Below are 26,550 nucleotides of genomic sequence, written 5' to 3' on the forward strand. Positions count from 1 at the left end.
GTCTTTCTAAATAAATGTTGTCAGAAACTACCTTTTATACAACAAATGTTATAAATAACTACGTTATAAAACAATTAATGTTGTAAAAATTTATCTTTTGCCAAATTTTTGAAATTGCATAAGAGACGTTTAATGTCCCATTTTCAATCATTTCATCCAATTTCTCCATAGCCCCCTTTTAACCCCTAATTCTTCTTCTCTTTCATTATTAAATTAAGTACATGATAACAATTTACAACATATATTATTTATAAGGTACTTTCTTACAACAATTTTTTTTATAAAGTAGTTTTTTCACAAAATTTGATGTATATAAGGTATTTTTTCACAAAAATCTATAAAACAATACAACAAACATAACAAAGTTTTTGTTCCATAATGGTTTGGGTTCAGCTAATTTGAATCGTTATAAGAAATAATTTATAAGCTGAGAATTAAAATAGATCATATTAAGGTAATTGATTGATAAAAATTTGTTTAAATGACAAACTTGTTTAAGTGTGAATAACCTTATAGTCAAAAATTGAAGATTCTTATTCTTTTGATGCATTAATTTGTACTCGTAGTGAAAGTGTGAATGAACAGTATGTGGTTTGTGTTTATGCTAGCTATTATTCTACCTTTTTTTTTTGCTTTAATTTCCTTGCTTTTAAGTTTCCTTTTTTTTTTTTTTTTTCTTTTTTCTTTTTCTTTTTTTCTTTTTTTGTTTTTATATTCACTTGAAGAAGAAGCAGAGCAAAAGCTTGCAAAGAAGTGAGGAGAAGAACAAATTAAAGAAGAAAGAAAAGAATAAAAAAAAAGGTTTGAGCAGTGGAGTAGAAGTAGAGAAATCATAAAATTCTTTCTATATATCATTAGCAATCATTTTCTGAGGTACGTACACAAACTACATATCCATAGCAAATACAAAGCATAGAGAGCGAGTGAGAGTGAAAGAAATAATCAATGGAGGGATACATGGATTCCCTCATGTTCCGGGCAGCCGTGTTAGGAGATACCAGCGTGCTGGAGGATGCTGAACAAGAGGAACACAAATACCTCCTAAAGACACCTGATCTTGGTAACAACATTGTCCACATTGCTGCTCAGCGTGGGCACACGAACTTCATCGAGGCGGCTCTTACAAGGTTCCCCGACCTTGTTCGACAGAAGAACAACAAGGGTGACACTCCGCTTCATGAGGCTGCTCAGTTGGGAACCAAGGATACCATCAATGTAATCATTTCTCGCTTATCAAAAGACAAGGACGGTGTTAGCAGTGGTTCTGCTTCGGGTGACACAAGTAATAATACTAGTGTGGCGTATTTGTGGGAGGTGAATAACGAGGGAGATACGCCGTATCATTCAGCGCTTAGAAGACGGAATATGGCTGCAGCTGAGGCCTTGTTTGCATCCGTTAAGGATCACCCACAACTACTGCTCATCACCAACAATTTTGGGGAGACTCCTCTGCATATTTATGTCCGATATTGCGCTGGTAATTCAATTTAACTACTCATTTTTGTTTTTGGTGTTTCAAAATATTGTAATCATTGACGGATCTAGGATTTTCTATCAAGGGTAGCACGTACGAGTAGTTATTTAAGAAATTTAAAACTGAAATTAATACCAAAACAATGGGAAAGTCCAGAATAGGGGTTCGAAACCTGACCTGTTGGCTGCTTTACAATCAAATTTTACGCTAAATTTCCTTTAATCACTAAAGCAATAGTAGACATCTTGCGTTGTTTGCAGTTTAAAACTATTTATACCAAATTTATAGGGGCGCCACTGATTGTGATTAACACTTACTTTATTACATATCCATGGTCATTAAAAATAACTAGATGAAGCCCGTGCAATACACAGTTTGTTTGAATTTTTTTTTTATTTTAAATTTATGTGCTACAATTGGTTATATATTTTAGATAAAATTCTTAATATCTAAAGATAATATTTTATATTTAATTAATTTAAATTTAAAAATCTCATTCGCCAATTTTGCTTACGTGGCATCTGAATTATTTAATTATAAAAGTTTATAATAATCTCTTATTTAATTGGCTATTACTAAGATTTATAACCCTACGTGTCGCACTAAGATCCTACGTGACTCTCTAAAAACTCGGGAAAAAACTCCCCTTAGAAAATCTGTAATTAAAAGAACAAATATTAGTAATTCGGTTAATTGTAGATCAATAAAAGCAATTTATGTTTGACGAAAATAGTATAAGTTCATAAAAAATGATTACTCTCTCTATTATTTTATTACATGACTCTCCTAAATCATATCTGCCATAGTCTGACCATTGTTATTTGGATTAATTTATTTTGGGCCACTAACCTAACATAAACCTTTTTTATGAAACCACTTTATAGATTGGAAAAGAGTATCAACCATTCAGTTTTTCGTGCGTATTAATGACTAATGAGTAGTGAACTTTGAACATTAACTTGTTAAATTGTTTGCAGGAGGAAACTTCCCAGAAGGCTTAGACCATGATGACAACAATAATGCAGTTGGCAAGCCAAAACTTATCGATGAAATGATCAACGCAAATCCATTGGCAATATTTGAACATGACTCACAACGCATGAACCCTCTAATGACAGCAGCTAAGTATGGTCGTGTCCTTGTTGTTCATCAAATTCTAGCTAATCATACACATTCAATTGAATGTCGTGATCAGAATGGAAGGAACTTTTTGCACCACTTGCGGCTACGAATGGCTGGTCTTAATGCAAGTGATAAAGATCATGCATTGTGGATCTGTGTGAAGATCCTTGAAATACCTGGTGTTGATACTCTTACAGTCTCATGTGACCAAGATGGAAACACCCCATTACATAAGGCTATTTTGGATCGAGATTTTGATCTTGCATATTTGATCCTCCAATCATGTGCTGACTATATAACAAGTGGTGGATATACATATGGAATGGGTCGATTAATAGAAAGGAAGGAGTTGATTTTGACTACAAAAAATAACGAGGGGAGGACAATCATCGATTTGATTACATCTAGTTCAGACATCCCTGCAAACCTAGTGAGTACAACTCCCCTTCTATAATTGATATGTTGCACTTTTTTTGTTATTCATGTATTAACTTTGACTATAATTTTATACCAACATAATAAAAATATAAAATTTGTTTTTTAGATAGGTATTAATATAAAGTTTCATGATATAACTTTGTTTATACCTTTCATTGATATTTAATTATATATATAAGATAAGTCAAACGTACTAGTGCACCGACATGTGTGAAAAACATGAACGTGCTAGTTGTTGTAGGACAGAGCTGAGGGAGTACATACTCTATATCATCTTGTTTCAACTTTTGAATATATATATATATATATATATATATATATATATATATATATATATATATATATATATATATATATATATATATATATATATATATATATATATTTCTTTTTTAATCTTATTTGAAAGGAAAATTTGTCTAGAAAGGACTTATATATTCACTATTTTGTCTGGAAGGAACTTATATGTTCAAAGTGGTCTAAAACGACCTTATAAGTTTGTTTTGTTGTCTAGAGGGACCTTGACTCTGGATTCTGACGTTTGACTTTTTTACTTTGGCATTGACTATTCACATGACTCTCATGTGACTTAAAAAATTACCCTCCCTCTTATTTTTTTTTATCCCTTTTTTCCCTCCATTTCTTCTTATTTGCCCAGATTTTTTTCCCAAATTCCTTCTCTAGTTTCTCCTCACAAACTGGGGTTCATCAATTTAATCCATTGTGTTCCTTAAGTTTTTGAAGAAATTCTAGCAAGAATCTTTTGATTAATTCCTTTTCACATTAGGTAAGAATATTGCTTACGGGTTTTTTCCCCAATGCCAATCTTTTAAGATTAAGTTAAGTTGTTTGCAAAATTCAATTCATGAATTCAATTAAACAAATAATTTCCCAGAATTCAACATTAAACAAATATTCAATTCATGAATTCAATTACCAACAAGTAATTCAACATACACGCATGCAACCAAACAATTTTCGTTTGCAAAAACCAACAGCGCAAAATACTCTTAAAACCCTAATTTTCGATCGCCATTTACAAAATTAAGTTTAATTTAGTTGATTTACCTAGTTTTATAGATTTTTTGGACAAAGAACATAAATTCCTTGCTAAGTTTTTTCCCCTTTTTCCCTTTCGCCATTGGAGACCAAAAAAAGAAAAAAAAATTGAAGTACAAATGTGCAACTGAAAATGACATATGCGAGAGAAGAAGATATTTAAACCTGGGCCAAGTAAGTCCTCTCTTCTCTGACTCGAATTCAATTAGGTGGATGAAAGTAATGAATTTTGGACTTAATCTTCAGTCCTTCATTGATTATTCCTCAGAGAATACAAGAGGAGAGAGAAATTAAGGGGATTAGAAGAGAGAGAAATAAAAATGGAGGGAAAAAAAAGAGGGTGGGTAATTTTTTAAGTCACGTGACTAGTCAACACTGGAGTTAAAAAGTCAATCACCGGAATGTGACGTCAAGGTCCCTCTAGACAACAAAACAAGTTTATAAGGTCCTTTTAGCTAGACCACTTTGAACATATAAGGTCCTTCCAGACAAAATAGTAAACATATAAGTCCCTTCCAAACAAATTTTCCTATTTGAAATAATTCAAATACTTTGAAATTGTTTATGAAATAATTTCTTGGAAAAAAAATATTTATTTTATCTTATCTTAAATAAGATATATAATAAAAATAAGATGAAACAAATAGGACCTAGAGATTACAATTATTTACCACCTCTATTTTATTTTTCAATTTCTCATCGCGAGTGTGTTTATTTCATCTTATTTAAAATTATTTTAACAAGTTGTGAGACACAGGCAAATTGCGTGTGCAACATAAGAAATTTATATGCATGGCTCGATTCCTTATTTTGTTTTCTTGAAATATTATCTACCTTATTCTGATAAATTGATGAAATCATTGAGGTTAAAAGGTAGGATATGAGTACATTAGAATGTTCATGCAAAATATGATTTCCCTAAAAATAAAATAAAATAAAGGTTTTTTTATATATATTTTTTTTAATGGTAGTTATATTTTAAATTATGGTAGTTTTTTCTTGAAAATTATAAAAGATGAAAGGGGTATTTAGGGAAAGTGAAATTTATCACCCAAAACTCCCTTTCACTTTATATATTACTATAGATTATATACACTGACGCTGACTGGGGAGGTAGTCCCGATGCCCGTCGTTCGACATTTTCACTTTATGGTAATATAATAAAATAAAATTGAAGTAAAACAATTTTTGACAAAATTAGATGAACTAAACATATCGTTAGTCTCAAATTTTCATAGTAATCAATCAATTTGGACAAGTATAAGTGGTTAGTGGAGCATTGAATAATTTATGGTGTTTCATTATTTTATGTAGAATTAGTGAGTTGTACAATAATGAAGATTGTCTTTTATAATTTGCATTCAAATTCTAGCAGTGACGAAATTTAAGCTAACTTGTACTTTATGCTTTGTAGAAAAATATGATGGATAGGGTCAATACGGGAAGAATTACCAATGGCGACAAATATGAGCTTGCTAGAATACATGATGATGATACTTTGAATATAAGCAAATTGATTTCTGAAGGAAATGGAAGCGATGTCATTTATATAGCCTTACTTCATGGGAAAGAAAAGTACTTTGAGAAAGCAATTGAAAAAATTCCAAATGTGATATACCAGAAAGACTCAAATGGTGATACTCCACTGCACATTGCTGCCAGGGTACCATCGGATGTAGCAAGGAAAGTGTTGATGTATTCTCTCGAGCATTGGATTGATAACAATAGGCAATCTCTAAGCATACCGCCATGGAGGGTGAAAAATTCGAGAGGCCATACAATATTCCATGAAGCCGTACGCTCCAGTAACTACTATACTCTCGACGAAATGTATAAGTTATTAGATGGGGAGACTGATCCTGATCTCCAACGCAGTCGCGATGAAGCACTGTTAGACATAAACGAGAGCGGTGAGACTGTTCTTCATTTGCTTGCAAAATACTGCTATCGTATGGAGGGTAAGTTTCTGTTCTCTTACTATACCAAACTGATGGTTTCATATACTCTACTCCCTGCGTCCCATAGCATAATGTCCATTTCACATTTTAACAAAAATCAAGAAAAGTGCAGAATAAGATATTTGTTCCAAAGATTGGTCTATTAAACGTTATTTGAGGTTACTTTGGTGGCCCTTTGATGTCAAAAGACCAAAAATTTATCGAAAATGCGTCATCTTAAGAGTTTGACGCAAAGCAAGGTATTTTTTTTCTTTTAATTTTGACCTCAAACTAAATCTAAAGTGCTAAATTAAAGTGACCTCTCGAATTTTTAACATTTTAACAAAAAACAAATGCTAAATTTTGACCAAGTTTTGGGACCAAACACGATTTTTTTTTTTTTTTTTTTTTTTTTTTTTTTTCCTAAATGGTACTAAATGTGTTGAGGTGGTGAAATTTAATATTTTGCATTTTTGTAGATAGTTATTTAAAATAGCTAAAAAAACGGATGGTAAAATCAAATTTGTTTTTTTAAGGGGTTTAATTATAATTTTTCCTTGGAAAATTTGTCAATAAATATCTTTTAATTTACTATTTTTACGAACAACTACCGTACCTTTTACTTTAAATTTTATAAACAACCACCTTATATTGAGTTTTTGTTTTCGTACCACTACCATTTGACGGATTCCGTCATAATTTCTGTTTGTGAAAAGGTGGCCTGGTATTTTATACATCAAAACAGAGTGTAAAAAATATGCAAGACAGTGCAAGAAAAGGACAGAAGGTATTTTTATACATGAAATTAGTGAGAAAAACTAGATTTATAGTAATATTTAATGTTATTTTGAATTCAATAAGTAATTATCAATTGTTAATGAGATAATTGATAAATGAAAAATATAATCTAATTGTTATTAAGGAAATTTTGATATAATTGATTTGAGATTAAACGATTTATTAAAATCATTGATTAAAAATTTAGAATTATTTGATTTAAAAAGTTGTATAATTTGTAATAGAAGATGACGGGGTACATTTATTTGTTTATCTATAGTAATATATAAAGTGAGAGGGGGTTTTGGGTGATAAATTTTGCTTCACCAAAATATCCCTCTTTTTTTTTTTTAAGTTACCATATTTTTTTAAACAAAAAAAAAATGTAACTACCGTCTTAGTTCAAAAAAAAAAAGAAAAGAAATTCTATCTGTTCTTTTAAATTTTTTTAAAGAGAAGTCAAATTTTATTATTTAGCCTACATGAAATCATCAACATTTTTTTATTATAATTTTTATCAACAATTCTTAAACCTACTAATATTTTTATTTATTAGAATAATTAAAGACATGATATTGCGGAAAAAAAATAACAAAGAATCAAGCCTGATAGATTACTTTATATTGCGTGCACACGTACGCATTGTGTGCGTCTGATCTCTTAGCTTGTGTAGTACAAAGCAAGAAGGGTATAAAGGTCTTTTTAGGTGGACATCATAACCTCCCCATATATTTTGATTTCGGGAAGGTGTTCCATATTTAAAATCTAATCTAATATATCATATACTAATAATTAAAGTCAGTACGTCTCGCACTCATGCCACGAGACAGCGACATTTGACATTCTAATTTTATGCCAATTGGACGCCATATAGGCGACAAATAGGTATTATCGTGACACATAAGATGCTAAATAATGTCGTACAAACTTTTATTATTGATATACTTATAATATTTCATATATTCAAACTTATTCATAAATTTGAATAAATATCTTACAACTCGATACTATTTTCATCATAAAATTTGTTTTTAAAAGTTCTTTAAATTAAGATCAATATATAATATATTTAATTTATTTTCATATATAATAGAGAATCGGTGAAAACTTTTATTATTGATATACTTATAATATTTCATATATTCAAACTTATTCATAACATTGAATAAATATCTTATAACTCGATACTATTTTTCATCATAAAATTTGTTTTTAAAAGTTCTTTAAAATAAGATCAATATATAATATATTTAATTTATTTACATATATAATAGAGAATCAGTGAAAACATGATTTAATAAAGAAAAATAATGTTAGGTTTGGTTAAAAAAAAAATTAGTTAAGTAAAATTAGTTAAATTCAATAAAATATAATTTTTGTTCCTAAGTCTAGATATCTTGCATTATTAAAAAGGGATAATATGACCGTATATAACATAAAATCCAAAAAGTTTATCCTAAACTTTATCAACCATTTGGGCATCGCCCTTTCCAAGTTCTTAGAGAGCTACGTAAGATGAAATTTTCTTAACCCGCCATGCAGGACTATAAACTTTATTTTTAGACACATTTGTTTTGAAAAAAAGTTTTAGACAATTAAATAAGATTTTATTAATTTTAGAATTAAATAATTCAATTGTTACGTAATCAACATTGCCGAATGAGATTTTTAAGGTTTAAATTAATTAAATATAAAATATTACCTTTGAGAGTAGCAATTTTATCTTAATATATAACGTGTGAGAGGAAATTCACAATTTATTTTTAAATAAAATATTAAATGATTGCTACGTAGCAGGAAGAAAATAAATTTTTCAAACAAATAAAAAAAAAAATTTATTTTTAAAAAATAAAAACAAATCCTACATAAGACAGGTTTCATCTAGTAGATAATAAAGAAAACTTTTCAAGATTCACATTCCAATATACAATGATGAACGCAAAAAAAGGCGGATTTTTGATGGAAATTTTTATCAACGGACAAGTAACTCCGTCAAAAATCACATAATTTCATGTGGATTTTAAATCGGTCAAAAATTATCGATGAATTAAGGAAATTTTCGACATATTGCAAATTAGAACCGACGAACAACATTTTAGAAAATTTCCAACATATTAAATCCATTGGAAATTTCCGATGGCCGTCGGAAATTATCTAAATTCCTTCGGAAAATTAAAAAAAAAATTTAAAAAAAAAACACTAAATGGTACCAACTTTCCCCTCCCATTCCTCATTTCTAACTTCTCACTTTGCTTGAACTTTTCTTCTCTCTCTCTCCCTCTCTCATGTCTCTCGATGCTCTCTTTTTTTCCACTCCCCATCTTCCTTCCAAATTGCCACCCCGCCTCGTGTAGTTGCCTCCCTAGTCCCTACCCCTACGTTGTTGCTTGCCACCCTGTCTTACTGCCTGCCCCCATCTCGTCTTCATTCTCTAGCTTTTTTTTTTCCTATTTTTACTGTTATCTTTATAAACAACTTAATGGTTTTAATTATGGTTAAATTTAAGAATTATATTGTTTTACAAAAAATTTATAGAACTCTATATATAGAATTTACATGGTTGAATTTGGCCTTAAAAAACAAAAATTATGGCTAAAATTGGTGTATTGTGCTGGAAGGTGTGTTCTTGTTTCCAAGGCAACATGCCTCGGAAACAACATTTGTGATGTCTCTGCATGTATTCAGCCTCTGCACTTGATTTGGAAAGAGTATGCTGACGCTTAGAATACCAAGAAATAAGATTGTCACCAAAAAACAGCAATATCCAGCGTCAAGTGTCTATACTAGAAAATAGGCAAGTAACGATGGAACACCATTTTTATCCATTGGAAATCTGGTCAGAGCCGGTTATCGGAAATTATTTTGTAGGAAAAACGGCCTTTTTTGACGGAATTCAGTATGTCGGAAAAGATTTCCTAGCCCAGAAAAGTCCATTGAAGATTTCCTAGCCCGGAAAAGTCCATTGAAAATTTCCTATGGACTGTATCCCGCCAAAATTTTCGACGAAAAATGCTGAAAAAAAACGCCCAACCACCAACCCTCACCACCAGCCACCACCCTACTCCACCAACCCACACCAGGCCCTTTAGCCTGTACCACCACTTACTACCCAACAACCATAACCTCCACCATCCCTTCCAACTAACCAAACCAGGCCCACCCCTAACCCTAAACAACTAGATTCCGCACCTTAACCTACCTCACCTAACCTTAATCCACCCAAATCCAGATCAACATACTACCCAAACGAACCCAAATTTACAACCCTAACCCAAGAAAATACAAACGAAAATTAACCCAAAAAAATACAATTGAAGATTGAATAAAAAAAATACAAACAACAATAAACCAAAAAAAATTACCCTAAGAAAACCAAAATTATAACAAAAGAAAAATCTAGATGTAGACTTTCACCACGAAATTGAAACAGGCTTCGAATTATATTTCACCACGAATTTGAAATACAAAACACACCTTAAATTAAAATAGGCTTCGAAATTCACCATGAATGGTCTAATTCGGCCTAAAAAACCTTTGAAAAATCAAAACCATGTAGAATCGGCCCGACATTAAGCACGTGGGCTTATCGGTGGGTTTATCGTCATAATCGGTTTGGGAGATAGAAAGAGCCCGACACTACACCCTGAAATGATGTCGGTGTTGATGTTTGTGGTTGTAATTGGTGTGAGATAGGAAAAGGGGAAAAAAAGGAGAGAAGAAAGAGGGGAAAGAAGAGAGAACAAAACAGAAGAGGAAAGATAAGAGGAGAGAGAAAGAGAAGAGAGAAAATTGGAAAGAGGCGAAGTATAGAGACAGAGAAGAGAAAGGGGAAAGAGAAGAGAAGGAAAAAAGAGAAAGAGAAGGGGAAATAGAAAAAGAGGCGGAAAACTATAAGGGATGGGGGGGGGCTTCGTTTTAGAGTTAAAGGGGGTTTTTAATTTAATTTTTTTAAAAAATAAATATTCTAATAAAAATTCCGTCGGAAACTTAACTTTCTAACGAAATATTGAGTCAGAAAGTACAAATATTCCAACGGAATATTTCGTCGGAAAGTACAAATATTCCGACGAATATAAATTCCATCGGGTATTTCAATTCGACGTTTAATTAGAATTCGTCGGAAATATCCAACGAAATATAATTCCGTCGGAAATTTCGGTTTTTCCAGACGAATTACGTGTTCGTCGGAACTAGTCTGTCATAAATAGACCTGATTCTTGTAGAGTGTCAGGACAGCTGCCCCAATCTGCATCAGTATAAGTAATCAAGTTTGTAATAGAAGGTGAAGGATATAGATGTAACCCATGATCAATGGTACCCTGAATAGGAGACATGCTAGCAAATATATTCTAATAGCACAAAGGGTTGTGCTACGTGGGCACAAGAATTAGTGCCAAGGGAGAAAGCCTGACTTTTCTTACGACGGATTTTAAGCGGGTGGCGCACGGTGCGTGACTAGGGCAAGGTAGTCGACACATAACAAGTTTCTCATACTAAGGCTATGATTGTCGTGTGGGATCAACGTCGTAAATTTAAGGCGATGTTGTTCGAAGTTACGAAGGGACAATAGCTTGGCAACAAAGGTACGTTGCTTCATTCTTATTGTGGATATAAGTATGGTTGGCGACAAATAGGCTCAAGCAAGTCAAATTGTGCAAGAGAAAGAGGATCTAACAAGGAGGCGTAAGAAGTAGGGTAGCACGAGGGGTTCGGCGAGGGATCCATTGGTGCCTAGAATCTTGACCTTTGAATTGGAATATAATCCTGCCTAATGAGGGTAGAGTTTACTATGGATGACATGCGTGATGACATTACACAAATCCCGGAATCCGAGGAGGGGTTTGAAGTAAAAGTTGACGCTGCAGACACTACAACCCAAGATCTTAGGGATGAGGCTCTAGGGCTCAACAACAATTTAAGGAGGAGTTGCTTGGGTAACTAAGGGATATCCGAGCCGAGGTGGATTCGGTAAATGAAGATGTCATTTATGCAAGAAAGCAGCAGTGACCGGGGGTGTCACTATCGAAAAGGTACTTTGACGCAATGAAGTTGAATAGCAATGCATCAAAGATCAACACTACCACATTGTATTTAGGCGAGGATGATGTTCATTGGTGGAGGTGTCGAGAGTTGGTCATCAAGAAGGGGACTTGTTTCGTCACCACATGGGATGAGTTCAAGAAAGATTTCAAGCTTCAGTTTTACCCGAAGAATGCTAGGAAGGTCTCCATGATGAAGCTACGTGACTTGAAATACACTAGCACTATCAAGGAAGTACATCAAGAAATACACATTATTGCTTATGTTTGAGATCGACGAATTATCGAAGGAAAACCAACTCATTTACTTTATCGGAAGACTACAACGATAGGCTCAACAAGAGGTGGAACTAAGGAATGTGAAGACACTTGCTAAGGCGATAGCAGCGGCGGAGCCCTTGATCGAGATCCCAAGGGAATCCAAAAGGGACAAGGGCAAAAGGGTCGAGGAAGGCGACCAAGATGATGAGGAGGCATCGCATCCAAACGCCAAGCATGCGTATCATGGCAAGGAAAAGTTCATATCTAAGTGGGAGTCCAAGGGGGACGATGGACACGGAGGTAAGCCCTCAAAACCTTCCAAGTGTTTCCTTTATGAGAGTCCTCATCTAACATTGGATTGCTCGGTGCAGAAAAAGTTGAATGCCATGATCGCAAGTGAGGAGGATCCAGCTCCGGAAATTAGTATGGGGGCAATGGTCCTGAACGAGAAGGCCCAACTAGCCCGCATGAGGCTTCTCAATGCAAAAAAGGTTGAGGAAGATGCGGCCAAGGGTGAGGCATCCTCAACAACTTATGGGATGGGCGTCAAACAATTGAGCAGTTTGATGGTCGTAGATGGCAAAGTGAAAGAGGTGTTGACAAGGCTTCTCGTGGACACGGGAGCGTCGCACAATTTCATAGCTAAGGAGGAAGCCAAGGCCTTAGGGGTGAAGTTCACAAGAGTTGATGGCGAGATGAAGGCCATCAATTAAAGGGCTACGCCGGTGTATGGAAGGGCGTGGGGAGTTCCCGTCCGCTTGGGGAAGTGAAAGGGAAAGGTCGACTTCTTGGTGGTTGACATCGATGATGAAGACGTGGTGCTACGCATGGATTTCTTCCACAAGGTCCTACCTTTTTAAGTGAGTGATGACATGATAACCCTCATATCAAAGGGGAGCGAGATAGGGACCAAGCTCGCTCAACTCAAGGAGCGGGACATGAGGGTTTCGTCCTTGAAGGCTTGGTAGGCGTCGAGGTATAGACGTCAAGATGCGGTCCATGGGAGGACCATGATAACAACGATGCTAGGGACAAGGCATCATGGTGTTTCGAGTGATGGGACAAAATGGCTCAAGTGTGGAGTCAATAGAAGAGATGGAGCAGCGGCGCAAGAAAGCATTCAAGGATCGGGGTGGTACGCTAGACCGGGTCGCGGGCACATACTCCATAGTGCGAACTTGCCGATGTCGACAAGAATTTGGGTGGGGGAGAATGTCACGGGTCATCTCCCTAGCCAACTATGGGCGTCATTTGAGTCACTAGGAAACAGGGCATAATTGTGGCTAGGGGGCTTGCCCTTGGTGCCAAACTAAGCACTCCCTCCTATAGAGCTTTATTTAGCCCATGTGGTAAAAACTTAATGAACACCAAAGTGACAATAATAAAACAATAATGGGCCATTTGGATGGGCTAATGGGATGCAAATGGGCCTTAATTTGGGAGTCTACTATACTTTGGGCCAGGAAGAACATGGTGGTGTTGGAATTCCGAGATGAGGTCCCGAAGTACAAGTTTTGATTACAGGTAGTCCGGAAAAATGCGGGAAGCTTCTAGAAGGTTCTGGAGCTATCTACAAGGTTCTTTGGAAGACTATTCTAGAGTGGATGATTCTAGAGTAATCAACGAAGGTCTGATACGTCTTATAAGTCTTCTAGGTTCTTCTATGTATGTACACAAATATGTAAAGTTTCTAGAATGTTCTAGGGTAGTCCTTAGCATTCTAGGAAGGGAGTGTTAGAAACCTCCATGTATGTATGTTCCTAAGGAGGTGAGTACTCTCTAGATACTTGTAGCCTAGAATCCTCCATTTGAGGAGGTTAGGAATATTCTAGATAAAGCTTGTAAGTAGGATGAAACACTATACATAGGCTCCAAGGCTCATTTGTACATTCAAGTTGAGAGTAATACAAAAAGCATTCCAAAAGCACTTGTGTTTTCTTGCAACTCAATCATTTCCTCCAAACACTTAGAGAGTGTGAGAAAAACCAAGGCATGAGGGTGCCAAGTGAGTGATTGGACATACTAACAAGGGAGATAGCTTGTGTGCTCAATTGTCTATGACACTTAGTCGTAAATTCAGACTAAGGCACTAAAGGTGAGTACTTAGTTCAACCAAGGGGAATTGTTAGCACCAAGGGGACGTGCTGGCAAATATGTTCTAGCAACACAAAGGGTTTTGCTACTTGGGCACAAGGAGTAGTGCTAAGGGAAAAAGCCTGACTCGTCTTACGACGGACTGTAAGCGAGTAGCGTACGATGCGTGACTAAGGCAAGGTAGTCGGTACGTGACAGGTTGCTCCTAACAGCAACAGGGCGCTCCTCATAGACAATGCGCTCGCTCCTAGCGATTAGACAAAATTGCTCATTTCAGATCAATTGATTGTATCTCTCTTATTTTACATTGAAATTGGTTATATGACCTATCGTTGGAAAGCTCTTGAGGTAATCTTTCAAATCAAGTAGAATCACTCCAAAATGTTTGTAGGTAAAAAGATATGGTTATTTGAAGCTTGATCTTGCAAACTAATCTGAGTGCACTTTTTGTTCACAATTTGTTCTATAATCTTTTATATATATCTTCAGTTTTAAGCAATTAACTTCTCCAAATGTTCCTAAATACAAGATAAACTAATAAATTTAATATAATGCAAGAAACAATCAAAATATGCAAGAAAAAAACAAAGTCGAGCAATAATGACGTTCCGCACACAGACACAACAAATATGAAAAAAGTAATTTGAATTAACCAAAAAGTTAGCAAAACTATGTAACGAAAAATAATATTTATGTCACTCATCACAAATACTACACCCTCTGTCCCTAATTTACATTCCTATTTCTAGCATTTATTTATCACATAATATAGGAAAGTAGGAAAATAAGAATGTAATTTAGGGACAAAGTGAGTATTTTATATTTCATTCTGCTACCTCCGGTTCTTGTTAATTACTTGCAACGTTGCAGACTCCTAGGCAAAATATCTTAAGCATGGTTATTGAAAAAATAAGGGTGTATACTTAAGTATTAATCCAACCCCCCCCCCCCCAAAAGAAAAAAAAAAACCAACCAATTTTAAATTAAATAACCCACCACCACCGGCACCACCTAGCTGTACAAAAATAACCTAACACCACAACCTACCATCGAACCAGCACCGACGAACCTAGCAACCACCGAACCCAACATACCAATAAACCTAGCAAATGCCGAGCCCAACACTAATGACCCTAGCAACCACCAAACCCAAAACCGCCGTACCTAGTAACCACAAAACCCACCAACCTTGTGAACCCAAAACTACCACACGCATCAACCCACCAAACCACAAACTGTCAAACCCACTAAACTCGCCAATCTAAGCCACGACCACACCAAACCCACCACAACAACTCACCGCTCTAATACACGACCACCCAAACCCACTGCATTAGCCAAGAAACCCATCGACCTCAGCTAACCCACAAACCACCCATGAACCCATCGATTTGAACCCACCGATGTGAACCCCATACTTACCACCTATGAACCCCACGATGTGAACCTACCTACCACCCAAGATTTGAAACCACCGACGAAAACACGATTGGAAAACTCCGACAAAACCCATTATGAGAATGGGGTTGGATGGAGGAGGAGAAAGAAAACTAATGGGGATGAGAGTGGAATTAATTAAGCTTGGGATTTAATCTAATGACATCAAATTTGTAGTTTAATAAGGTGATTTAAATAAAAAGTAAGGGTATTTTAGTCTAGTTCCACCTAAAAACTTAAAGAGAAAAGAAAAATAAGTGATGCAAGTAATGTGAACCATCTATTCTAGGATATTGTTGCAAGTAACAAGAAATGGAAGCAGTATAATAATTTGGTAGCCATTGTATCAAATTTAATCCGAACCCTTGATTTTCTAGCTAGATGTAATCATATCCCTTTATTGTTTTGAATGTTTATCTTTTTAATACATTGTATTAACTGTTAAATCAAAATTTGAATTAATATCATCAAAGAAAGATAGTAGAATTGATTAGCGCTTTTCACCTACATACATATGTCATGATACTTTCATTTTATTTTAATTTTTATTTTTATTGAATCCATGTGTCTTTAGTTTCTCCATCTTTAATCCATTACTTTGGTTAGATGAGGAGCCAAAAAAATTTTAGTGAAACAAACCTGATACCAATTATGGAGAGTGAAAGATTATAAAGGAAAAAATATCTCGATTTACACTGTGTTTGGATAAATAAAAGGAAAAGAAGGTGAGGGAGGAGAAGAGGAGGGGAGGGAAATGATAGGTGAGGAAAGAATGGTGAGTTTTCTTTTCAATTCTCTCCCTTGTTGGAGGGATTAATTTCCTACAATTTGATCCCTTTATTTCCCTTCTCTCCAATTCCCTTCCTTCTTCATTTGTTATACAAATAAAAGATACATCATCTCTCCATTTCCCTTTCCTTCCTTTCCCTCCATTTGCTTCAATCCAAACACACCGTATACGCTTTGTTTGAATAGCAAAGAAGGAAGAAAATGAAGGGGAGGGAAAAAGGAGGAAGGGAAGGGAAAAGAAAGGGAGGGGTGGTGAGCTCCATTTTCCCTCCAAATCTCTCCAAATTTGGAGGGATTATGCTTATTAAAGATAGAGGGAAAATGAAACCCTCCTTCTCCTTCCCCTCCCTTCCCCCCAATCCTTTTATCAAAACAAAAGAATTTTGTCCCCCGCTTTTTCTCTTCTATTCTTTTTCTTCCATTTCTTTGTATCCAAACAAAGTGTTAATGTATTTTTTTACAATTCTAACATCACAACCAGTGAAGTATAAAGTTGATACAAATTTGACATTTATAATGTTATTGATTTCATTCTGCAATCTAATTTTTTTTTGGAACGATATTCAACAGCAAATTTTTTTATTTCATTTTTATTTCATTATTTTGTTGGAACTAAGATGGTCAACAGCTTAAAACCGCTCATGGTATTCTGTTTTATGGTGCCATATTAAACGGGACGGCAATAACGTTGTACATAATTTAGCGATTTAGCCCTTTTAACGCCTTTTGGAGTTGAACAAGTATGAGAGAACCATAGCCCTTATGAGATTTTTCCTTATATTTTGATGGATAAATTATCAATGTAAGGCACCTTAAACGTTTTCTCCAAAAAAAAAAAAAAAAAAGAGAGAGAGAGATGGTTAACTAATTGGACGGCTGTGATTGTCATTTACAAATCAACGGTCATGAATGACTGTTTTATAATGAATACAAAATTGTACTAGCTATTGTAAAATTGTCCTATTATATCTATCATATAATTCTTGAATGATATCCCTTAATATTGTTGAAACAAAACTAATTCCCATTTTACATCGATTATAAAACAAACTCCCAAAATATTGTCCACATATAGGATCAATTATAAAGGGTCTTTTCTCCAAAAATATTGTCCACATAGAACCAATTATAAAGGGTATTTTCTTTTATTTTGGTTTGTAAAACCGCTAATGTTATTAGCAGCTTTATATTAAAATCGGTAATAACATTAGCGGTGATAAGGGGTCAACGAAGTTTTTTTATAGACTGAAATTAAAGACACTTGTTAAATATGAAGTCCAATCTGTTTGGATTCATCACCTAAAATTTTGGCTTTTGAGCTTGTGATTTAGTGAGTAAGAAAAGAGACCTGGTCATACTAATGACTGGTCTCTTTGATTTATTTCGTTACAAATCTACTACGAGTATGTCGTTGGCGGTTTTAAGTTGTAAAAAGTAGAAATTTATCTCCACTCCTACATGGAGTCATGGACAATACTATGTGATAAATTTTAGCCTAAAAAAATGTAACCATTATTCTTGTTGATTTTTTGATTAAAAAAAAAAAGTGTATTTACGAATAGAGGAATTATATACTTGCTTCCTGATTATGTTGTTGTAGATTCTAAAACATCGGAAATCATCTATCAAAGCGGCTTTGCTGCATATATGCGCGACGTAGATGGCTTCGCCCCAATTTTAAGAGCAGCACACTCTGGCCACACCTTAGTAGCTCGTTGGATTTACCGCCAGTTTCCTACATCAATACGTCTGGGTGATTATAGCGGAAGAACAGTGTTGCACCATCTATGCACTTCAGTCTCAAAAGACGGCATTGGTGAGTTAGAATCGTTATTAAAATATCTAGGAGACGATTCCATTGTTCTGAGTGACCTAATGTCATCACAAGATATTGACGGAAACACACCATTACATGTTGGCATCTTGAATCGTAATTTTGAGGTTGTACAATGTTTCATCAAACATTTCATCAACGCAAATTCAAGCTTTGAGATGAAGGAGTTGTTCATACACCTGAAGAACAATGATGGAAAGTCAGTATGGGACATGATTTCAAATGGATCAGACATTCCTCCAATCCTAGTAATCCATCTCATCAATCTATTTTCATTAATTAATTACCATAAATATATTGGTTTATCAATTTGTAATTCCTTTTGATTATAATAATTACAGCATGCATTAATCTTTTTGCAGAAGAAACTCATGAATCAATTACTGAGTGTAGAAACTACATTGGATGACAAGCTTTATGAGGCAGCTATACATGGGGATTATGATGTGTTTGACAATGCTACAAATAAAGAGAAGAAAGCCCAAACCCCAGATGGAAGTAATATCATTCACATAGCCCTTCGACATCATCAGTTTTTCCTCATTCAGAATCTTCTGATGACATCAACCTTTGAGTTAATATATAAGGAGGACTCAAAAGGAGATACACCTTTACATATTGCTGCGAGGCTTCAACCTTCTGATCATGCATTGAATTTCTTTAAGATGTGTATTGATAGTTGGATTACTTGGAAAGATCATAGCCCACCGTGGATGGTGAGAAATTCATCAAGAGGGGATACAATCCTTCATGAAGCAGCAAGGGCGGGTAATACTGACATTATTTCTTTCTTTTGGGGGTTGCATTACATGAACAATAAGATCACGGATCACATTATATCATCTTCATTTTGGGCGGATATTATGAAAATATGTTATTGGAATAAAGATGCGTTAAAAAATTATGACATTACGGATGTGAATGATTATGGTGAGACTGTTCTTCATGTGATAGCACGATATGCCACTTACTCAGGTATGTTTTTCTACCTCCTACATTTTATTTTTGTACCGAGTATTAAAATATACATGGAAACATATACTAAGTATATATTTATACCATTTTTTTTTTTGGGTGCACATTTTTATATCCAAAAGCTTTGTGTACATTCATCATTCTTTTTATATTAATACTAGTTTTGTGTCCAGGTAATGTTCAGATGGTTGATAAATTTATACTTTAATTTGTCAGTAGCTATTTATGTAATTATTGACTTGAGATCATTTTTATTGACCTAAACTGAAATGAAATTTTTTTTTATTAAAAAAATTATTTTTTAAATAAATAAAATATATTATAAATGAATCTTATTAAAGAATTTTTTAAAACGAAATTATTGATGGAAATAGAACCATGTTACTGGATAATTATTAAAAATTAAGATTAATTTGTGTATATAAAACATTAGAATTAACTATATACAACATTTTTATCTTAACAAATCTATCCATAATTCACTTATCATATGTGTCACGATTGGCGAAAAAACAGTTTTGTCAAGTGTTGTTGTCTCGTAGTTTGACTGCGAGACCAACTCTAATAATTAAAAATATGATATGATGCTATATGATTAGTGTATATAGAACCTTTTCAGGATAACTTTCAGTCATTTTGAGATCTTTTTTAATTTTTTTTTTAGATATCTATGTTTTTTTAATGTAAATAACCATTGAGATATAAGTTTTGTTAGGGTATTATAGTCACTTTCCCTCACTAAAATTTGATTTATACTCATTTAACAAAAAGTACTCTTATCAATAAAGCATAAATAACTTATCTATTTATATCGAGGGGACTTTTTATTCAAATTGGGGAAACTTTTATTTATTTTGGTTGTTGTAACTATTATTTATCTTTAAAACAAACTTTACAACAAAGTTACAATAATTATTGTACACCCGATTTTTTTACATGTTTGAATATTTATAATAATTACTTCTAACGATGATAAAGATAGTGCTAATGAAGTTGCTAATGTAAGATATTTTGGTTCAATGTGAGAAAAATAGGGCCCAACTTGTTTTTTAGTAAATAATATTGATTGAAGCTGCTGAATAAATTGTAAAAATTATTAAACTTATTGATATTAATAAAATATACAATATGAACGAGGAACTTTTATTTTTTTTGGTGGTGCAATCAAGATTTTGGTATTTAAAAGGTGGTTTATTAAATAAAAAAACATAAACGGTGTTTTAGTAAATAAAAAAGTTGGATAAAAAAGGTGGTTTATACCAATTTTGCCTATTATTTAGGAAATTTTGACAATTACCACATTTTGTTATGTCTATTTTAGCAATTACCACCTTCTTTTTTTTTTTGAAAATTACCACCTTCTATTTTCAAAAACATCAAAAATTACCACCTTCTTAGCCCCCAACTACCACTTGACGTCATTTTGATCCCATTCTTTCCCTTCCCTCCCTATTTCCCTCATATTTCTCATTCCTATTAAGATTCTCATCTCTCCATTCACTTTTTTTCCCCCAAACCACCAATAATTGTTCGTCAATTTTGATTTGGAATAGTGAATTGAAGTGTTTTTTATTGTTTGGGGGAAAAAATTTGAAAGAAAGGATGAGAATCGAGTTAGGAATGAGAAATGTGAGGGAAATAAGGACGAAAGGGAAAGAATGAGCCCAAAATGACGCCATGTGGTAATTGGAAAACAAGAAAGTGGTAACTTTTGATATTTTTAAAAATAGAAGGTGGTAATTTTCAAAAAAAAAAAAAATAGAAGGTGGTAATTGCTAAAATAGACATAACAGAAGGTGGTAATTGTCAAAATTTCCTATTTTTTATTCTAATCTTTTGTTGAACGAGGAACTGCTAATGATTAATGTATGTATAATCTTGTAGAAAAAGATTTTCTAGAGAAACATTCTCAACTGATGAAGTCTGTAGTTTACAAGCGTGACAAGGAAGGTTTCACACCTATTTTAAGAGCAGTACAAAGTGGCCGACTCGGGATGGCTAAGCTTCTTGCTCAACAGTTTTCTACATGCGTTGGGCTTAGAGATGATAAAGGTCAAACAATTTTGCACCACCTAAAGGCTTTGGTAGTAGACCTTGCTGATGATTTGAGAGATATATTACCTGTTTGGAAGGATTTCTTCAAGTTTTCTGAGGTTGATGGTCTTAGAATTGTACAAAATGAAGATGGGAACACTCCCTTGCATTTAGCCATTGTTGATGAGGATTATACTAAAGCAAAATTTCTCATGGAAGTGTGTCTCCAGTCAAGAAACAAACAGGAATTAAACATTGTTAACAATGATGGTCAATCAGTTTTTGATTTACTCTTAACACGAGCCCATTTGCCTACCATGGTGCGTAATGCTTCAATTCTCTCCTTCTCAATATGGGTCTTTGTGTTTATGAATTCACTTGAAGCATTTTGTTATTATAAGTGTGGTCGTACCTAACTCAAATGATAGGAGCAAAAATAAGGCTTTTTTTGTTGTTACTAAGAGTATTAATAAAAAATAAAAAAATAAAAAAATTAAATTAGTGTTTAGTTGGTATTAAATAAGAACCAATACTCTTCTTTATCAATAATTAGGTTGTCCTATTTCAAAAAAAATTAATTAGGTTGTCCAACTACTTGTGCAGAAGCAACTGCTACCATTGGTGAACAGAAGCAATGTGAAAGAGAGGGAATCAATGGATAATATGATGAATGACGAGCTCTACCGTGCAGCTGTAAATGGAAGTGTTCAAATATTTGATGCTCATACAGTGATCGATATAGAAAGTGGGGAACCAAAACTTGATGATGAGGACTACTTTTGCCGTCAAACACCAGGTGGAAATAATATTGTTCACATAGCTCTTAGACATGGAAGTGAAAATGCATATCAATTTGTTGAGATTGTTGTAAAACACTTCCCAAGTCTTAGCATGCGACCGGATAATAATGGAGACACGCCCCTTCACCTTGCTGTGAAGTGCAAGGACAGTAAGTCAGGGATATTACTAGTAAATGCATCCAAAGGTTTTCTAGGCGAGTTAGATGAAAGACAGAAAGCATTTTATGTTGCCCCATGGGCTGTGAAAAATAACAAAGGTAACTTTCCGATTCATGAGGCTTTACAGACGAACAACCTCGAGGATGCGTTCATTCTGCTTGAATGTGACGATGAGGCCGCTTCTCGTGTGAATGACTTGGGCGAGACTCCACTCCATTCTTTTGCCAAGAATGGTTGCTCTCTTGGTAAGTCTCTTAGCCAAAATGCGTTAGATTTGGAAACTAAATAATAAAGTAATACTTCCTCCGTCTCATAATACTTGACACACTTTTCATTTTTATGTGTCCCATAATACTTGACACGTTACTAAAACTGCTATGAAACCACTAATAAAAAACTTATTTTCCCACATTTTCTCTCACCTCACCTACCTCACTCTCACTCCACTTTCTGTTTTTTACGGATTACAATATAAAAATACAATAAAGAATCTTTTATATATATAATAAACAAATATTTTAAATGGACCCACTTATAGTTTTCATAAATTACGTGTCCACCTCTACGTCGTCCCAATTATTATGGGACGAAGGGAGTAATGCCGATATTTACTGAAGAAAATAATGTTAGTTGCATTCTATTGAAAATTTTTCCCTAGAGACGGATGCACGATTCTTAGTGCATATGATTTTTTTTTTAAAAAAAAGGCAAAATAAACATATAGATGTTCTCTAATGAACATATATATATTTTTTTAAAAGAACATATAGCTATTAAATGATAAAACATCACATTTAGTTGTTTTGTAATGAAACAACAGTTGTTTTCTAAAGAACATAGAACTATTTTATAAAAAAAAATCCAATTTTATGTTTATATATATATATATATATATATATATATATATATATATATATATATATATATATATATCGAACATTATTTTTATTCAACCACCATAATCTAAAAAAAAAAAATAATTCAAATAGCATTTCAAAATAAACAATTAACACAATTTACTGAACATGTAGATAATGAACATTATTTAACAGTACAACATGTTATATTCTTTACAATTTATAATATGTTATTTTTTACTTTAGCTACATGTTCTTTACATTTCTATATAAACAATGTTCTTTCCGCTTTATTATATGGAACGGATTGCGGATGTACCATGTGCACGGTATATCCGCCTCCACAACCACTTATTGGCATTCTATAAGCTATGTATATAGTTTTACAATAAGCTTAAGAAAACTAAAATGTACTACTCCCTTCCATCCCCAAAACTTTAACCCTTATGGTTAAAATTTAGTTTCAAAATGATAATCTCAATTGCATTAAAATACTCTCCAATTTACAATAATATTTGCACAAAATTATCTTTTTCATGTAAATTTTCTTTTTCTTTTACTTTTATTACTTTCTCTCTCTATTTTTTTTTCACCTCCCAAGTAAATTTACCTTTTAAATATAAATTTACCTAAATATAACTTTCTTAATACCTATGGAAATTGCCTATAAGGATCGAGCTATTGGAGACGACCAAAGGAGTATGTAAATACTAATCCATATCTTCATGAAAGATTAAACTCACTTAGAAATAAAAATGATTTAACAAAGCACTATACTATATTCTCACAAATATAGAAATGGCAATATAGCATTAAAATAAAAAATTAAATAAAAATAAAAATAAAAAAAAAAGATAAAATAAAAATAAAACAAAATAAAAACCGTAGGAAATCTAACAACGTGTGTAATTTTATACTCTGTCACATTAGGATAAGATATTATAAAATCCTTAACTCAAAAAACAAAAGTAGGCCCGTATCTGACTCAGGACAGTCGGGGCAACTGCCCAGGGCCCACGGATGGGGCAACCTTATTCTCTCGCCCTTAGGGCCCCAAAACCTCATAAACGGCCCTGAACAAAATCCAACTTGGAGTTTTTCATAATTGACTTTAGATTCTATCAACCAATTAAACTAAAGGAATATAACATGCAGATGAAGAAGCAAGCAGTTATGTGAAGAAAGCAAACATTTTTGTGGAGAAATTAAGTAAATCAAGCAATCGAGAAGCATATATACGAGATGATGAAGGCCTCACGCCCTTACTGAGAGCAGCAAGTTTAGGTCGTTTTGTGGTTGTACGAGCTATCTTAAAACATCATCCTCAATCAGCGTACCTACGAGATCCAAGTGGCAGAACATTCCTGCATCTGTTGCGATTTACAGGAGAGGACGTTGATGAGAGTTTTTCCGGAAATTTTAAGAAGACGGGGAAACAATTGTTTGAAATCGCAGAAGCAGATGCACAGAGATTGGTGCAAGATTACGAGGGCAACACACCCCTCCATTATGCCATAAAGACTGGGAATTCTATAGCTGCAATTGTGTTGACTCAAAAATGTTTAGAAACTGATGACAAAGCAGAACTTGGATTAGTTAATAAAGAGGGCCAGACAGTTTCAGATTTACTTGCAATACATGACGTCCCAAATGAGGTAAGTAATTGTATTGATTTATGATTCTAAAAAGGTTTTAATTTCACATACACTTCCTTCGTCTTATACCTGCAACACAATACTTCGACATACACTCTAAGAACTATATTAGGTTAGATAAATAGACAAATTAAATGGAATAAATTTACTACCAATATGTCCGATAAGAAGAAAGTGTTAAGTTGTTCATACTTTCTCCGTTATTTATTAAATGCATCACTTTCTATAAATGGAAGTTTCAATAAAATGCGTTAACTTTTCTAAATAGAAGTTTCAATTTAGATACATCACTATCTCTTTTAGCTAATAAATTCTCTCTATCTCTCTACTCCAAAAATTGCCTAGGAGACTACAATATCAAAAGTGATGCATTTAAATAAAATCGGAGGAATTATTTAAATTTTGCAGCTAAATCTATCTGTTGTTTATTAATGCATGTTTAAAGAACTTGTACAAAATAAAACAGGGGAATTACGATAGATAATATCAATAATAATGGAATATTTGTTTCGTTCATCCGTTGAATACACAGATAATAGAGAAAATTCAAAAGAAGATGCCAAAGGCAGTGTACTTAGCAAGAAGCTCATATGGTATCCGTAAGACAGAGATGAAAGAATCGGCCAATGCTCTTTCAGTGGTAGCTGCCCTGTTGGCAACCATAACATTTGCAGCTGCATTTCAAGTGCCAGGTGGGTTCGATGGTGATAATGGTTTCCCAGTTCTTCTTATGAAGCCGGCATTTACAGTTTTCGTGGTGGCCAACACAATAGCGATGTGCTGCTCAATGCTTTGCCTATTCTTACTCCTATGGGTGATGGGTATTGGCAAAATTCACGGCTCCCTAAAGGTGTTAGATATCTCTATCATCCTACTTCGTCTGTCGTTCTACCTCACGCTGCTTACATTCACAATGGGTGTGTTCGTGGTTACTGCTAAAAAGAGTTTTTGGTTGGCTCTCTTGGTCTGTGGACTATGCTTACTTACCTCTCTTCTCACGTGGAAGAATTCAATCAAATTTGTTGCCACTCTTGCTAACTATGGCGGACGTGTTGTCGATGCTATTCGGAAATTTAGAAAGTTTATTATGAAATCAATTCAAAAGCAATTCAACAGTAATCACGGAGTTGAGCAACAGAGAAATTGAAAGAGATCCATACTATCATAACCACGGTGTGTGTCAGGTCAGGTATGTTCCTTGTAGCGTTGCTAGCCATGGGACATTCAATTATAGTAACAAGTGTGTTAGGAGGGTTGCGTTATGTTTTTATTGTGTTTGGTGTTTCTTTTGAACAATACAATTTGAGCTCTATACATTTCTCATTTGTGGGTGTTTTCTGATTAGTTCTTAATCTTGCAAAGGTTATTGACTTATTGGCTAACTGATGTACACCCAAATTAAGGATCTTAATTGTTAACTTTTCACTTAATAATTTGTATTATTATATGTTGTTTTTCTATTTACATATTGATTATGCACACTATTTACATATATCGTCCTCTATTTTGTATTTAAATGATCTACTTTTCTTAAACCTTAATATCCGTAAGATGTCAACAATAAATGTCATTAGTAAGTAAAAGCAGTCAATTTAATAGTTAATCATAAAGTTGGAAGATTTAGGGCTCGTTTGATTCCTTGGAAAATTGATTTCCTATGAAATTGAACTTCTTAAAAAATTCTAAAAAGTGTTTGGTTAACTAAGAGAAATAGAACTCCCCATGGGAAGTTCCACTTAATTACCTAGGTCCCCCTAGGTAATTACCTTCCCCCATTTTGTGGGAAGTGGAAATTCATGCATGGGAATT

The 26,550-nt window shown here is 33.8% G+C and overlaps 1 protein-coding gene across 1 annotated transcript; it reads left to right on the top strand.

Moving 5' to 3' along the window:
• Positions 1–630: 630 nt before the first annotated feature.
• LOC145605110 (uncharacterized) lies at positions 631–26,207 on the top strand. Its single transcript, XM_081661129.1, has 9 exons — positions 631–1,477; positions 2,452–3,026; positions 5,508–6,051; positions 18,028–18,509; positions 18,624–19,236; positions 21,121–21,590; positions 21,874–22,474; positions 24,242–24,741; positions 25,274–26,207. The coding sequence occupies exons 1-9, from the start codon at positions 946–948 to the stop codon at positions 25,886–25,888; spliced, it is 4,932 nt and encodes a 1,643-aa protein (XP_081517255.1). The 5' UTR covers positions 631–945; the 3' UTR covers positions 25,889–26,207.
• The last annotated feature ends 343 nt before the right edge of the window (positions 26,208–26,550 follow it).

Source organism: Chenopodium album, chromosome 22, assembly GCF_948465745.1.
Source record: "Chenopodium album chromosome 22, dcCheAlbu1.1, whole genome shotgun sequence".
NCBI lineage: Eukaryota > Viridiplantae > Streptophyta > Magnoliopsida > Caryophyllales > Amaranthaceae > Chenopodium > Chenopodium album.

Excerpts from the sequence above, each read along its gene's own strand:
- LOC145605110 (XM_081661129.1), top strand. The coding sequence starts at position 946 with ATGGAGGGATACATGGATTCCCTCATGTTCCGGGCAGCCGTGTTAGGA. Across the intron at positions 1,478-2,451 it reads TTATGTCCGATATTGCGCTG|GAGGAAACTTCCCAGAAGGC; the intron begins GTAATTCAATTT and ends AATTGTTTGCAG. Across the intron at positions 6,052-18,027 it reads ATACTGCTATCGTATGGAGG|ATTCTAAAACATCGGAAATC; the intron begins GTAAGTTTCTGT and ends ATGTTGTTGTAG.